Source organism: Terrapene carolina, unplaced genomic scaffold (assembly GCF_002925995.2).
Source record: "Terrapene carolina triunguis isolate 2854851 unplaced genomic scaffold, T_m_triunguis-2.0 Scaffold461, whole genome shotgun sequence".
Lineage (NCBI taxonomy): Eukaryota > Metazoa > Chordata > Testudines > Emydidae > Terrapene > Terrapene triunguis.
Window position 1 is genome coordinate 806,865 of NW_020664812.1, and position 16,584 is coordinate 823,448.

A 16,584-nucleotide genomic window follows, 5' to 3' on the forward strand; every position below is an offset into this window, starting at 1 on the left:
GGGACATAAAAGGCAATAAAAAGAGGTTCCTGAAATACATTAGAAGCAAGAGAAAGATGAAGGAAAGCTTAGGTTCTCTACTTAGTGGGGAAGGAGAGCTAAAAACTCATGACATCAAGAAGGCTGAGGTGTTTAATGCCTATTTTGCTTCAGTCTTCACTAAAAAGTTAATAGTGACTCAACACAACTAATATTAACAAGAGGGAAGGAACACAAGCCAAAATAGTTAAATATGCTTTAAACTTTTCTTTTCCTAAGTTAGATGTATTCAAATTGGTAAGGCCTGATTAAATTCATCCTAGGGTACTTAAGGAACCAGTGGAAGCAATCTTGGAACCTTTAGCAATTATCTTCAAGAACTCATAGAGGACGAGTGAGATCCCAGAGGACTGGAGAAGGGCAAACATAGAACCTATCTTTAAAAAAGGGAACAAAAATAACGTAGGGAAGTATAGACCAGTCAGCCTAATTTCAATATCTGGAAAGATTCTGGAAAAAATATTAAACAACCAATTTTTAAGTACCTAGAGTATTATGGGGTTATAAGGAATAGCTAGCATGGATTTGCAAAGAACAAATCATGCCAAACCAACCTAATTTCCTTCTTTGACAGGGTTACTGGCCTAGTAAACCTGGATGGGGGGGAAGCAGTAGATGGAATAGATCTTGATTTCAGTCAGGCTTTTGACACAGTCCCACATGACATTCTCATAAGCAAACTAGGGAAATGTGGTCTAGATGAAATTACTATTAGGTGGGTGCACAACTCGTTGGTACACCGTACTCAAAGAGCAGTTATCAATGGTTCACTGTCGAACTGGGAGGGGGTACCTAGTGGGGTCCCGGGGGGGAAGCAAAGCATGCTTATAAAATGTGCAGATGACACCCAGCTGGGAGGGGTTGCAAACACTTTGGACAACAGGATTAGAATAGAAAATGACCATGACAAATTGGAGAATTGGTCTGAATTCAACAGGATGAAATTCTATAAAGACAAGTGCAAAGTTCTTTGCTTAGGAAGGAAAAATCAGATTCACAATTACAAAATGGGGAATAACTGGTTAGGAGGTAGTACTGCTGAAAAGGATTTTAGGTTTATCGTGGATTACAAATTGAATATGAGTCAACAATGTGATACAGTTACGAAAAAGCTAATATAATTGTGGGGTTTATTAACAGGAGGGTCGTATGAAAGTCACAGGAGGTAACTGTCCCACTCTATTCTGCACCGGGTAGAGTACTATGTGCAGTTATGGGCACCACACTTTAGGAAAGATGTGGACAAATTGGAGAGAGTTGAAAGGAAAGCAACAAAAATTACAAAAGGTTTAGAAAACCTGACCTATGAGGAAAGGTGAAAAAACTGGCTATGTTTAATCTTGAGAAGAGAAATCTGAGTGGGGACCTGATAAGTCTTCAAATATGTTAAAGGCTGTTATAGAGAGGACAGTGATAACTGTTCTCCATATCCACTGAAGGTAGGTAATGGGCTCAAAATGGCAGCAAGGGAGATGAAGATATTACAAAACACTTTCTATCTATAAAGTTAGTTAAGCACAGGAACAGGCTTCCAAGGGAGGCTGTGGAAGCCCCGTCATTGGAGGTGTTTAAGAATAAGTTGGACAAACACCTGTCAGAGCTGGTCTAGGCTTACTTGGTCCTGCCTCAGCCAAGGGCTGGACTTGATGATCTCTCGAGTTCCCTTGCAGCTGTATATTTCTATGATCTGTCACAACCTCTAGCAGGTGCCAGCTCCAATCTGGTCTTCTCCCTGCTCACAGCTCCCTCACTCACCCTGAATTCCCCAGCGACCAGTCCTGAATACAGGAGCCAAATTAACTTATTCTCCAGCCATTAAACTCCTCCATCCCCAATCTCCTCTAGAAACACCTGCAACCCTGTCTCCTCCCTGCACACACTCCTTGACCTACAATCCATCCAGGATTGCTTTTAAGGGTGGGAGGCTGCCCCACCATACCTGGCCTCCTGGGGCCCTGGCTGCAACAAATGGCACAGTTCACACCTCTTGGAGTGACAGTTTTGGGGCTGCCCATTGTAAAGGTAGGGGGATAATTTGGGGGGGGGGGGAAAACCACCTCATTGTCAGCATGGTTTTATTGCAGGGATTCATCAAGTAGCACAATTTCTCCTGCAAGTTAAGAACATCAGATCATAAGAACTGCCACACAGTCTCAGACCAACGGTCCAGCTAGCCCAGTATCCTGTCTCTGACAGTGCCCAATACCAGAGATTCAGGTGGAGAGTAAAGAACATGGTAGTTGAGCTCTGCAACAGGCTTCCAATGGAGGTTCTGGAATCCCCATCACTGGAGGTTTTTAAGAACAGGTTGGACAAACACCTGTCAGGGATTGTCCAAGGTCTACTTGGTCCTTCCTCAGCGCAGGGGGCTGGCCCTGATGACGTCTAATGGACCATTCCAGCACTACATATCTATGATAAATATTCTGATCTCCTTGAAAGGAAGAGAAGATTAGATTAGATTAGATAGTCCTTGACTAAAGCAAATTAGATTCTCTCTTATACTGTCTTTTCACTGTCCTGAGTTGTCAGGTCTGAGAGAGAAGTGGAAACTCACCCCATAGTAGCGTCCGTCATGCTCACAGCCACAATGCCCTGGCAGGACGCACTGATCCCCACTCTGCAGGTACCCGTCATTACAGAAACACCCTTCAGAGCACAGGGAGCTGCAGTGATTTTCAAGAAAGGAGCCTGCACACAGGTCCCGACAGGGATGCTCACAAAGCTTGTAGTGACTGTTTGCTGGGCAGCGAGGGTCTGTGAAGAGCATTGGAAGAGGAAAATTGTTCAGAGATTTGGATGGGTATGAAACTTTGGCATGACTGTATCTTACACTCCCACTGTTACTAGTGAGGGCTTTGGGCTCAATGACTCTCAAATTCCTCTTCAAAATAATAACGAAGGACAAGAAAACCTAACATAGAAGGCCGTGGGTCCTTTACTTTGATGGCTCTGAATTCACCCTGGAAAGAGAGTGACACCCTAGAACTGGCTGATCTTCTCCTCCTGTAGAATATAACTCAGACCTTGTCTTTGACATGTCTACAATCCCTTTGGCAGATGTTAACTGGGGACTGGATAACGATGGAATTTGAGTTCCTGCTGCAAATATTCATGTAATTTGCTATAGAGTATCACGTAAGGAAAGCCAGACCACCACCGCGGTGCACACAGTCCAATAGCACAGTTACACAGTGCTGCCTTACCACAGAAGGACTCGCTCCTCCAAGGTGAGATGGAGACATTCGCTCTCTGGCAGGCGGCTGCGTATGTCTGAATGGACTCGCACAGGGCACTGCTCTCCCCTCCTGACACACACAGGTCAAAGATGCAATCAGACAGATAGTGGCCTGGGTCAATCTGGGAGTGGCAAGCGGAGAACGGCCCATCAGGGTCCTGGATCACCCAGCACCGGGACTTGGACTGCACCAGACTTTCCTCCTCTTCACACCCAGGGCAGGAATCAGAGCAGCCGTCGTCACAGCCAGGGACATCCTCAGACTTCCAGTCTGCAGCGAAGTGGAAGGCGTCCTTCCCTAGGGAGCCGTTACGCGTCACAAAATCATCCTCAGCCGCTCCATTGAAGTTCCCGCACAGCCCACAGGTCTGGCCTCGGTACTCGGGGGGGAGGCCGACGAAGAGGCTGTGGGCCAGGTCGTAGCTCACACTCAACCCAAAGGGAGTCTGCAGCACCGTGTACAGTCCATGCTGATAAATGGCAACTCCTAGTGTTTTAACATTCACCGGGAGGGTCACAGTCACTCCAGCGATCTGATTGGGGGGAAAACAGCACCAAAGAGATTAATCCAGGGGATGGATCCCTCACACACTGTAAAACAACAGGGCAGTGGCAGGCAGAGCTGGTGATGGGTGAGGAGTTTAGGGGAAATCCCACTGTAATCTGATCAGCAGAGAGCTATTAAACCCATCTTCTCCTTGTAGCTGCATACGACAATTTGCTGTAAGAAACAACCCCGGAGCATTTGAAGGGGTGTGTGGGCAGGGAGGGCGTAGGTAGGAGAATTAAGCTTGGACGTCTTTTTGTTTTGTGTTTGTATAGCACCGAGCACAACATGACGAGGGCTCCTAGGCCCAAAGCAAGACGAATAATGAAGACGTCTTTCCCCCTCCCTCTTTAATTTCTATTGCATAAAACCAGCGAGGGTGGGGAAGGATGCACAGCAAGGCACTGACATGTCAGGAAGTGCTAAGCTTCAGGGTGTATGCGCAAGCCAAACTACACTCCCCCGGGCATGTGCCTGTTCATACAGCCTTTAATCACTACTTCTCATCATTCAATTTCCGAACCTCCACATGTGGCCATCCTCTCCCGCAGCGTACTGACCTTTGTGTGCCAGACGGGGTCCATGAAAGTCATTCCTACACCAGGTGTGCAGTGAGTCAAACTGAGCACTGGCCTCTTTCCTTTCCCCCCTCAGCCCTGCTTTCCGAGGTTGCTTGAAGAAGACCTAGCACAATCCAGTCCATGTGCACCCTAGCAGGTGGCACTGTTGTTTGCACCTTGGCAAGTGTGCAGTGGTTTAGACTGCACTCCTCTGAATGCTATACAGCTAAGATCCATGCACAGCACAACTTTCCTTCATTTGGGGCATTGATAAAGGAGCAAAAATCATCCCGCAGGTACTGAATGTGGGTGAGGTGCGATTTTCAGACAGCTAAAGAGCTAATTTCATCAGTACTCTCAAAGACAATTCTCCTTAATGGTGACTAGTGCCCAGGTCAATTTCACTGTTCTCTCCCCAGCTGCTTTGACACTAGACATGCTCAAATCAGCTCTGAAATAACTGTTTGTAATAGGAAAATTCTTGGGGGGGGGGGGTTCATTTTTCTTGTTTGAATAAATAGCTAAACTTTTTCAGATCAAATGTTACACCAGCAGTTTCCTCCGGCAGAGACAGGCATGGAATATCTCAGCCTGAGGCTATGTCTATACAACCACTTATGTCGGAAAAACTTGGTCTCACTCAGGGGTGTGAAAAAACCTCCTCCCAGACAGACATAAGTTACACTGACATAAGCGCTGGTGAGGACAGCGCTATGTCGGTGGGAGAGCTTCTCATGCCGACATAGCTACGGCCGCTGGTTGGGGGTAGTTTAATTATTTCGATGGGAGAGAGCTGTCCTGTCGGCACAGAGCAGCTGCATCGGTACCGCTGTGTCGCGGTAAGCTCGCTAGTGTAGACATAGCATGAATTGTGACAGTTTCAGGAAGTTCTGAGTGATGGTGCAGGTTAAATCTCCACAGATGCTGATACAGTGCTTTCCCCGAGAGCGCTAGCCCCATGGAATTACCTTGACTGTCCCGTGCTGCCCTCTCTGCAGATGGATCTCAGTCCTGTTCACAAGGACAAACACCTCCGAGGTCACAGCCACAGGAACACGGGGCAGGTTTCCATTCTTCACTTCCACTCTGAAGAAGGGTAAGGACTGGGATGCCCCACACACTTCAGCAAAGACATATTTGCAGGTGCCCTGGGAATTGTATCTCTTCCCATCAAACGTAGTGTAATGGGGCAGCCCAGAAGCCCAGCAGATGCCGTTGGTTTGTTCATGGCATCCATAAACCCCCTTTCGAGTGCCACAGAATTCCCCAGGGGCACAGGCAGAGCGGGAGCAGTGGACAGCGTGGGAGGAGCCGTCACATCTGCACAGTCTCTGGCAATTTTCTCCCTCCCAGAAGCTTTCCCCTGCCAGGTGGTATCTGCCATTGTGGGTGCAGCCGCACTGCTCCCGAGGCACACAGTCAGTGCCACTCAGCACAAAGCCAGGGTCACACTGGCACCCTTCTTCACACGCAGTCCGGCAGTGGGAGGGCACAGCTGGGTGGGCACAAGAGGCCGGGCAGGAAGGTCCACAGAGCTCATAGTGGCTGTTGTGGGGGCAGATTAGCTCTGAAAGGGACATGAAGAGAAGTGTTAAATCCAGAAGGAATGCTCCAGGGAATCCTTCCAGGCAGTAAACCCAAGGGAAGGAATGAAAATGGGGATAATAAGACAGAGCATGAAAAGGAGAGACTAGGATAAATAGTCGTGTGAAAAAAATAATTTCATATTGGTTGGAATTTTGAAATGCACCTGAGCAACTTAGAGCAGGAATCCCAAGTGGGATTTCTGCTCCGAAATCATATAGGCACTTGTCAAAATTCTCCCCATTAGAAATAGCCGTTTTGCATCTAAGATAAACACTCTTCTCCTGCTTATTATTATTTTATTCATTTCAAACTAGATCTGACGTAAGAGCTCTGTTGAGAAAATAATGACTCCAGCGTTTTCTCTATCAGCATTGTAGGGCTGGCTCATACCTTGGTAAGGCACTTTGGGAGACCTGACGTTTGAAAGCAGGAAGAGTACAAGTCCACACTGTATCAGAAAAGCTAATTTGTTCTGAATACAGAAAACTGGGAGAGAAGAAATAAATGATCTGTTTGTCTTCATCATCTAAAGATGTTTATATTGATCTTTAAAAGGGAAAACATCAGAATGTAGGAACAAGAAGAGCCTGCCCCGACCAATGTGGCTCAGGCTAATGTCTGAGCTGTTCAATAAGAGAGGACGTATTACTAAAGAACATGTGTTTGGAATCATGTGCTTACCGCACCCAGCCCGCTGTCTCCATGGCTCAATGGCAATGCCGCGACTTTGACACTGCTGGGCATAACTGCGAAGCATTTCACACAGGGTCTTGTGGCTGCCCCGAGTCGCGCACACATCCCTTACGCAGCTCTCTAAGTGAACCTGCGCAGCAACCGGCTGGTTACACTCTTTAAAAGGCCCAGTAGTATCCGTGATAACCCCGCAGTAGTGCTCAGATTTGTACTGGGCTAGTTCCACTTTGTTACATTGGGCTGGAAGCCCAACGGCCGTGCAGTGAAAAGGGGAGTCGGCATCCTTCCAGCTATTGCCAAAGGTGACGGCATCATGGACCACAGAACCGTTTGGGGTTCGAAAATCATCGCTCCGGTTCCCATTGAAGTCCCCACCGAGTCCACAGAGGAACCCAGAATAGGCCTCAGAAACAGAAACCAGCACATAGTAGGACCAGTCGTAGGACACAGAAAGGCCAAAATCCGTCTGAACCACAGCCGATGAGCCGCTGAAATAGGCGTAGAGTTTACCTGACGCAAGGACCAGGGGAAGATTGACCAGGGATCCATTCACCTAGGGGAAAGCGAGACATGAAGAAATCTTTAAGAACAGGATGCTTGTCTGGCATGGGAAAATCAGGATTCCCCCTGTGATGAGGATTCCATAGCAGGCATGTAGAAGTCTTTACGCTATCTTCCCCCACCTCAGGGGCAGGGAGGGCCATGACCATGGTTGGAGAAGGGGGAGAAGCCAGAGAATACCACATTCCAGCTTGTACTTGACTGGTGTAGCATCCCTTCAAGACAGCTGTGTCCACTCTGATTTAGAGCGGCCATGTGGCTCTTGCCCGGCTACTTATTGGGGAAAAAAGCAAAGTGTACGAGAAGTCATGGAACTTGTCTCACCTGCACCTGGCCATACTGTCCTTCTGCTATGGCAATATGCTCACCGTAGACATCGAGCTCTACCAGGTGCGTCCAGGACACTACAATGGAGCCCCTGTGCACATTCTCTACTTTGATGGTGAAGTCGGGGAGTTTCCCAGGGGGGCCACAGTACTTGCTCAGGGTGTACTTGCAGGCTCCTTGATAATCAAACATGACTCCATCAAACGTGGTGTAGTGAGGATGACCAAACACCCAGCAGGTGCCATATTTCACAGGGTAACAGCCTCGGATGCCATCCGCAAGGCTGCATGTCTCCAGAGCCCCGCAGGCATGATCCTGGCACTGCATGGGCTGGGCAGGCTGCCGGCAGCTGCATTTCCTGCTGCAGGTGTCTGTCAGGATCACCTCCTCTCCCAGCTGGTGATACTGACCATTCAACGTGCAGCCGCACTGTCTCAGGGACACACACACTGCTCCGCTGAGAATGTAGCCTTTGTTGCAAACACAACCCTCTCTGCAAGGCTGGGTGCAGTACAGGGGGGCAGTGGAATCCATGCAGCTGGCAGGACAGGCAGTGGCACAGGGTTCATAATGGCTGTTCTCTGGACAAGTGATCCCTACAATCAAAGGAAGGTAGGAAGGAGGAAATTGTTAGCGCATGCTGAATCATATAAATGAACCAATGTTTGAGCACCTGCAACTCCCACTGAAGTCAGTTGAAGTGGTGGGCCTATTAGCTGTAACACATGTCCTTTGGTCACTTCTGTCCATGCTTGATCCAGTGACAGATGGCTATCTGACAGATGGCACAATGCCATCTCTGCTGTACCAGGGTTACGTGCCTCCTCTGCAGATCCCTGACTCTCTTCCATTCCTATCTTCACCCCCTGCTTCAGCCTCCCTTTCTGACAAAATTAATCACATCCTGCTCTCCAAGACTGCAGCATTCCCCTCTGGGGTCAGCCATTCTCCCCACAACGTATTCTGCTGTCTCATCTCCTGTTCTAAAGCATCTCCAACCCTTCTCTGGACAAAAAGAACAGGAGTACTTGTGACACCTTAGAGACTAACAAATTTATTTGAGCATAAGCTTTCGTGGGCTACATCCCACTTCTTCGGATGCATAGAATGGAACATATAGTGAGGAGATATATATACACACATACAGAGAGCGTGAACAGGTGGGAGTTGTCTTACCAACTCTGAGAGGCCAATTAAGTAAGAGATAAAAACTTTTGAAGTGATAATCAAGATAGCCTAGTACAGACAGTTTGATAAGTGTGAGAATACTTACAAGGGGAGATAGATTCAAGCCTAAGTTGATTGTATCTAGTTTGCATATCAATTCAAGCTCATTCACCTGCACATCTACCAATGTGATATATGCCATCATGTGCCAGCAATGCCCCTCTGCCATGTACATTGGCCAAACCGGACAGTCTCTACGCAAAAGAATTAATGGACACAAATCTTACATCAGGAATCATAACATTCAAAAACCAGTAGAAGAACACTTTAACCTGTCTGGTCACTCAATGACAGACCTGCGGGTGGCAATTTTGCAACAGAAAAGCTTCAAAAACAGACTCCAACGAGAAACCGCTGAGCTTGAATTGATATGCAAACTAGATACAATCAACTTAGGCTTGAATAGAGACTGGGAATGGCTGAGCCATTACAAACATTGACTCTATCTCCCCATGTAAGTATTCTCACACTTCTTATCAAACTCTCTGTACTGGGCTCTCTTGATTATCATTTCAAAAGTTTTTTTTCTCTTACTTAATTGGCCTCTCAGAGTTGGTAAGCCAACTCCCACCTGTTCATGCTCTCTGTATGTGTGTCTTGTGACAGACCCAGACCAGTGGGGTACAGGAGTCTGGTAGAGGGCAAATATACTGGTCACTGGATGAGTAGTTTTCTGTTTTCTGTTCCCTGAGTGACCAGAGCTGCACTAGAGTAATCAGGAACCTGCTAGAACCAGTTAAGGCAGGCAGGCTAATTAGGCCACCTGGAGCCAATTAAGAAGAAGCTTCTAGAATCAATTAAGGCAGGCTAATCAGGGCACCTGGGTTTTAAAAAGGAGCTCACTTCAGTTTGTGGTGGGAGTGTGAGGAGCTGGGAGCAAGAGGTGCAAGGAGCTGAGAGTGAGAGGGTATGCTGCTGGAGGACTGAGGAGCACAAGCGTTATCAGATACCAGGAGGAAGGTCCTGTGGTGAGAATAAGGAAGGTGTTTGGAGGAGGCCATGGGGAAGTAGCCCAGGGAGTTGTAGCTGTCATGCAGCTGTTACAGGAGGCACTATAGACAGCTGCAGTCCACAGGGCCCTGGGCTGGAACCCGGAGTAGAGGGCGGGCCCGGGTTCCCCCCAAACCTCCCAATTGACCTGGACTGTGGGTTCTTCCAGAGGGGAAGGTCTCTGGGCTGTTCCCCAACCCACATGGTGAATCTCTGAGGCAAGAAAATCCGCCAATAAGCGCAGGACCCACCAAGATAGAGGAGGAACTTTGTCACAGTGTATATATATCTCCTCAATATATGTTCCATTCTATGCATCCGAAGAATTGGGATGTAGCCCACGAAAGCTTATGCTCAAATAAATTCGTTAGTCTCTAAGGTGCCACAAGTACTTCTGTTCTTTTTGTGGATACAGACTAACACGGCTGCTACTCTGAAACTTCTCTGGACAAGGTATTATAACCTCCAGCACGTCCAGGTAATTCTCAGCATGGGGTGGAACTGGACAAGAAACCTCCAAGGTAAGTTTTGTATGAAATCTAGGGAGCTGGACCAATGCCAATGTACACTAGCTGAAGATCTGGTTGTGGAAATAAGCTATATTATAGCATCATATTCTTAACTGGCGTAATCTTGCAGATCATAATTAAAGTACATAGCCACATATGTACTTTTCTGTTTAGAATCAGATAATAATTGGTCACACTTTATATTAAGGTTCCATTTATAAATAGTTAATAAATGATTAATACATGTTTTAATAAATGATCAAATGACTGTCAAAGAGTTCCATTGGTTAACAGACTACATATAACCATCTATCTGTTTCATAGCTTTAAGACCAGAAGGAACCATTAGATCATTTAGTCTGACCTCCTGGATAAAACAACTCATACGCTCATGTCTGTAACATGCTTATAATACCCAATCATGTATTAACTTTTTATAAGCCATTTATAAATGTAACTTTATCCTAAAGTTTGATTGAAACCTATATACATTTAATATGAGATTTAAATGATTATAGGTGATAACAGGTGAAGTACAAATAATGAAAATTAATTATATAGTTTCAGGAAATAACCCAGATCATTAGACAGCAAAAATTACACTTTAAGTACTGGGCGGGCATATTGTACTCTACTGGGAATAACATATATTCTGAGAAAATCCTGCTATTATTATTTACTATTTGTATTAAAGTAGCATCTAGACACCTGAACCGAGATCAGGGCCTTGTTATGCTAGACACTGTACAGAGACTAAGAATAGTAAGAAACAGTCCCTGCATCAGAGTTTACAACCTAACTAGACAACAGATGGAGAAAAGGATTACTACCACCAGTTTACAGATGGAGAACTGAGGCACACAGACTTGCCAAAGGTCACGCAGGAAGTCTGTGGCAGAGCAGGAATTGAACTCAGACCCCAGTTTAATACCTTGCCCAAGGGGTCCATCCTTCCTCTCCAATGCAGATGAAATTGTTAGCAATAATGACACCAATAATTTTATTTCTTACCGGCTCTCCCACCCCAAGTCAGTGGAATCTGAGAAGTAAACAAAGGGTCTGATTCTAATCTCACAGCTGCATACGTCAGAAGTAACTCCACTGGAGCCAGTGTGGAAATGAGATCAGAATTAGGCCCAAAGGGTATTTCCTGTGTGACCTTGGGTGGACTTTGGCCTATAGGGGTGAGAATTGCAGCGCACCCTAGTGTGCTGTGCTCTAACTACCCATGTGGATGCTGCTGGCATGAACTAAAGGGTAACTAGTTCACGCTAGCACTGCCTGTATGAAAGACGACTATATTAACGTGAACTAGGTAACTTTTAGTCCACCCCAGCAGCGTCCACATGGGGCAACTAGAGCGCAACAATTAGGTGTATTCTACAATTCACACCCCCGGAGTCCATACTGCCGTGCCGTGTAGACCAGGGGTTCTCAAACTGGGAGTCGGGACCCCTTAGGGGGTCGCGAGGTTATTATATGGGGGGTCATGAGCTGTCAGTCTCCACCCCAAAGCCCGCTTTGCCTCCAGCATTTATAATGGTGTTAAATATAGAAAAAGGTGTTTTAATGTATAAGGGGAGGTCGCACTCAGAGGCTTGCTGTGTGAAAGGGGTCACCAGTACAAAAATTTGAGAACCACTGGTGTAGACATAGCCTGAGGCTCTGCGTGGCTCAGGTTCCTATCTATGGAATAGCAGTGCCCTGCCTCACAGAAGTACTGTGAGGAAAAAAATGTATTGAAGATTGTGAGGCAATCCGTAATTGCAGTAATGGAGGCCATATGAGTGCTTTACACACAAAATGGTTAGCTAAAGATTTGTAAAGATTTTACTCACCACAAAACTGGTCTGTTCTCCACTGCCCAACAGTGACGTTGGCTGCCTGGCAGCTCTCTGTGTAAGCGCCTAGAACCCCACACAGCACAGTCCGATTCCCCCTGGACATGCAGAGGTCATACATACAGTTTTCCACCAAGCCTGCCTGGGATAGGGTCTGAGCGCAGGCTGTGAAGGGGCCTGGAGACATTTTCATAATGCCGCAGTAGTTGTGACCAGAATAACGAGCCTGTTCAGCAGCGGGACAAGAAGGCAGCTCCTGGTCCTCCACACACTGGCGCCTGTCACCCTTCACCTGCCAGCTTGTGGCAAAGAGAGCAGCTGACGTGACTAAGGTGCCATTTGGAGTCTGGAAGTCATCGGAGGGGTCACCAGTCAGTGTCCCGCACAGGCCGCAGGTGAAGTTACGGTAAGTCGAGGGCACGGTGACCTCCACACGTTGAATCCCATCATAGGAAACCTCCACCCCAAAATCAGTGGCAACTTTCACAGAGAAGCCATTCTGGTGGGCTCGGATCTTCCCATTGAGAAGCGTGACCGGAAGGAGAGACTTTATCCCATTCACCTAGCAGGGGATTGATGAGAATAAAACACTGAGCTCTTCTCTAGTGATCTTCATTATAAAGTACTCTAGAGGCACTGGGCCAGATCCTCAGCTGGTGTGAATCAGCACCATTCTATTGCCTTCAGCTGAGCTACACTGATTTACAACGGCTGAGGATCATGCTCACTAGTTTATTTCTCCTCATGGCCCCGCCTTATAATCTATAAGATTCTACATGGGGAGCAGATTTCTGAGAGAAGAGGGCTCTTTAATCCAGCAGACAAAAAGGCAGAATAAAAATCAATGGCTGGAAGCTGAAGAGAAAGAAATTCAGAGCGGAAATGAGATGCATTTTTTTTTTAACAGTGAGGGGAATTAACTACTGGGACAACTGACCTAGCAATTCTCCATCGCTAAGAATCTTTACATTCAAACTGCATGTCTCTTTTAAACATATATGCTCACCTTAACCAGAAGTCATAGGACTGATGAAGCAATCAGTGGGTGAAATTCTGAGGCCATGCTTAATGATCATAAGGGACCACCCTTCTAGCCAGAAAAATCTATGAATATATAGCATCTAAAGACCTGAAAGGGTTGATTTTAGGACTGGATTATTTTTTTTTAATTTACATTAGAAATCCAGGTTGTGCCTACCTGTTTTTTTTTTTCCTGAAAGACCCTATGGCCAACCAGAAAACTAAGAGGATTATAACATTAGAGACCCCATGCTAGTAAACCAGACTGATTGAGAGGGGAAGAAAATTTCATTGAGACTGTTTAAAACTCTGTTTTGTTTGCTTGTTTTGTTAACTCCTGTTTAACTCAGAATCAAAGAATATCAGGGTTGGAAGGGACCTCAGGAGGTCATCTAGTCCAACCCCCTGCTCAAAGCAGGACCAATCCCCAACTAAATCATCCCAGCCAGGGCTTTGTCAAGCCTGACCTTGAAAACCTCTAAGGAAGGAGATTCCACCACCTCCCTAGGTAACCCATTCCAGTGCTTCACCACCCTCCTAGTTGGAAAGTTTTTCCTAATATCCAACCTAAACCTTCCCCACTGCAACTTGAGACCATTGCTCCGTGTTCTGTCATCTGGTACCACTGAGAACAGTCTAGATCCATCCTCTTTGGAACCCCCTTTCAGGTAGTTGAAAGCAGCTATCAAATCCCCCCTCATTCTTCTCTTCTGCAGACTAAACAATCCCAATTCCCTCCAGCCCCCTAATCATTTTGGCTGCCCTCTGTTGAACTCTTTCCAATTTTTCCACATCCTTCTTGTAGTGGGGGGCCCAAAACTGGACACAGTACTCCAGATGAGGCCTCACCAATGCCGAATAGAGGGGGATGATCACATCCCTCAATCTGCTGGCAATTCTCCTACTTATACAGCTCAAAATGCCATTAGCCTTCTTCGCAACAAGGGTACACTGTTGACTCATATCCAGCTTCTCGTCCACTGTAACCCCTAGGTCCTTTTCTGCAGAACTGCTGCCTACCCACTCGGTCCCTAGTCTGTAGCAGTGCATGGGATTCTTCCGTCCTAAGTGCAGGACTCTGCACTTGTCCTTGTTGAATCTCATCCGATTTCTTTTGGCCCAATCCTCTAATTTGTCTAGGTCCCTCTGTATCCTATCCCTACCCTCCAGGGTATCTACCACTCCTTCCAGTTTAGTGTCATCTGCAAACTTGCTGAGGGTGCAATCCACTCCATCCTCCAGATCATTAATGACGATATTGAACAAAACCGGCCCCAGGACCGACCCTTGGGGCACTCCGCTTGATACCGGCTGTCAACTAGACATGGAACCATTGATCACTACCCTTTGAGCCCGATGATCTTGCCAGCTTTCTATCCACCTTATAGTCCATTCATTCAGCCCATACTTCTTTAACTTGCTGGCAAGAATACTGTGGGAGACCATATCAAAAGCTTTGCTAAAGTCAAGGAATAACACAGGAGAAAAAAACACTTGGGAGAAAATAATCTCTTTGCCAAACAGACTGCACTTTTACCTACTGGGACAAAGTGGTAATTTTATGTAATATTTTTCTCAGTGATATGCCTGGCAATGACTTCCTTGACCAGGGATAAGACACTGCTATTGGGGCAGAGCAGGAGATCTGAGGTGTTTGTGTCACTAAACTGTCTGTGGTGGTATGAATGAGCTGTTAACTGGCTGAAACCGACCCATATTAATAGAGGCTCCAAAAAGACAATGGGGAACCCAAGGACTGAACAATGGACACCTAACAAAGGGAAACTCGCGTAGATGAGACATGTGAACTTAGCAGGAGTCCTGCAGGAGGAGATCAATGGACCAAAGGGTGTCCGTTGCTGTCTTAAGAGCTGGTCTTTGGAGAGACACAGAAGCTCTCACCTGAGGCTGGGACTGACAATGGGTACGTCTTCACTACCCGCCGATACGGTACGGCGGGTAGCAATCGATATATTTCGTTAAGACGCGATATATCGATCCCCGAACGCGCTCACCGTCGACTCCGGAACTCCACCAGAGCGAGCGGCGGTAGCACAGTCGACGGGGGAGCCGCGGCCATCGATCCCGCGCCGTCTGGACCCCAGGTAATTCGATCCAAGATACTTCGACTTCAGCGACGCTATTCGCATAGCTGAAGTTGCGTATCTTGGATCGATCCCCCCCCTAGTGTAGACCAGCCCAAAGAGAGAGCCCAAGCCAAAATGGATTCTGCAGCAGCCCTGATGTTGGCCAGTCTGAACTCTGCCTCCACCTTTGCTTCTCTGCACTAAGCTGAGGACTTTCAGTGCTAGGCTCCAGTTGATTAATAAACCCAGCTCTGATGTGAAAGGGCTGCCTGGCGTCACTGCAAACACTCATTGAGGTGCATTGGTCCCTGAAAAGGGTAAAAGTTTCTGACCAGGAGTCTGCCTCAGTTGGACTCACTGGCCAGAGGTCCCGGCATGAAGCATGAGGGCTTTAGCCATGAGGCTCGGTCATGGCCTGCCCTTAAAGAAGTGCGGGGCTGGCACAGTGATGGGGTTCCTTCAAGGGACTGTTTAAAAGCTGGGACATAGCAGAGATCCTGTGGATTTGTGACCCCTATGCCAGTGTCTTCCCAGTGGAGTACTTAGGTGTCCTGAGTATGGCCAGCGACACCAGCCCTTCCCCACACAGCGCGAGGGCAGGGAAGCAGCTGCCAGAGCCCCACCCCCGGGCAGGAATTCTGGCCCAGCTTTCCCAGTCTGGAGCTTCCGCCAAACTGGAGCAGCCTGAGATGAACTGGCACGAACACGCCTGCCACCGCACCCTCGTTTTCAGGAGCACAGCACTGATGACAACACGCCCTAGGGGAGCCCTTTCCTTGGAGTAACTTGTTAAATACTAACCAGTACGGGCAGGTTGGGATTGGGAAGCGTCTGCCTACACCCCAGCCAGACAGCAAATGTTACTGCCACTCTGCCCGTGGGGCAGGTGGGGGGAGGAGGGCTGAGGGGCATAGGGCAGGTGGAGGGAAGGGGCTGAGGGGCAGGTGAGGAATGGGGCTGAGGGGAAGGGCCTGAGGGCAGGTGGGGGGAGGAGGGCTGAGGGGCATAGGGCAGGTGGGGGGCTGAGGGGCAGGTGAGGAACGGGGCTGAGGGGAAGGGGCTGCAGGCAGATAAGGGAGGCTGGAGCAGAGGGGGTGGGACGGCGCTGAGGAGAGCATGCGCGGGGATCTCCCGCCTCTCCCATCCGCTGGCAACGGCAACTGGAAGGAGAGAGGGAGGAGCTAAATCCTGATTGGGGACAGGGCGGGGCTGGGGCAGGAGGGCACTGAGGGGCTGGAGCGGGAGGGACACTGGGGGGCAGTACGGGAGGGGCTGGGGCAGGTGGGCACTGGGGAGCAGTGCGGGAGGGGATGGGGCAGGAGGGCACTGGGGGGCAGTACGGGAGGGGCTGGGGCAGG

General features: G+C 47.9%; 1 protein-coding gene across 1 annotated transcript in view; it reads right to left on the minus strand.

The window, feature by feature from the left end:
- Positions 1–12,108: 12,108 nt before the first annotated feature.
- The window catches only part of LOC112118888 (alpha-tectorin-like), a 15,450-nt gene continuing 10,974 nt past the window's right edge, over positions 12,109–16,584 (minus strand). The window contains exon 9 of the mRNA XM_029913116.1: positions 12,109–12,681. Coding sequence (XP_029768976.1) covers positions 12,109–12,681 — 573 coding nt within the window. The remainder of the gene's footprint in view (positions 12,682–16,584) is intronic.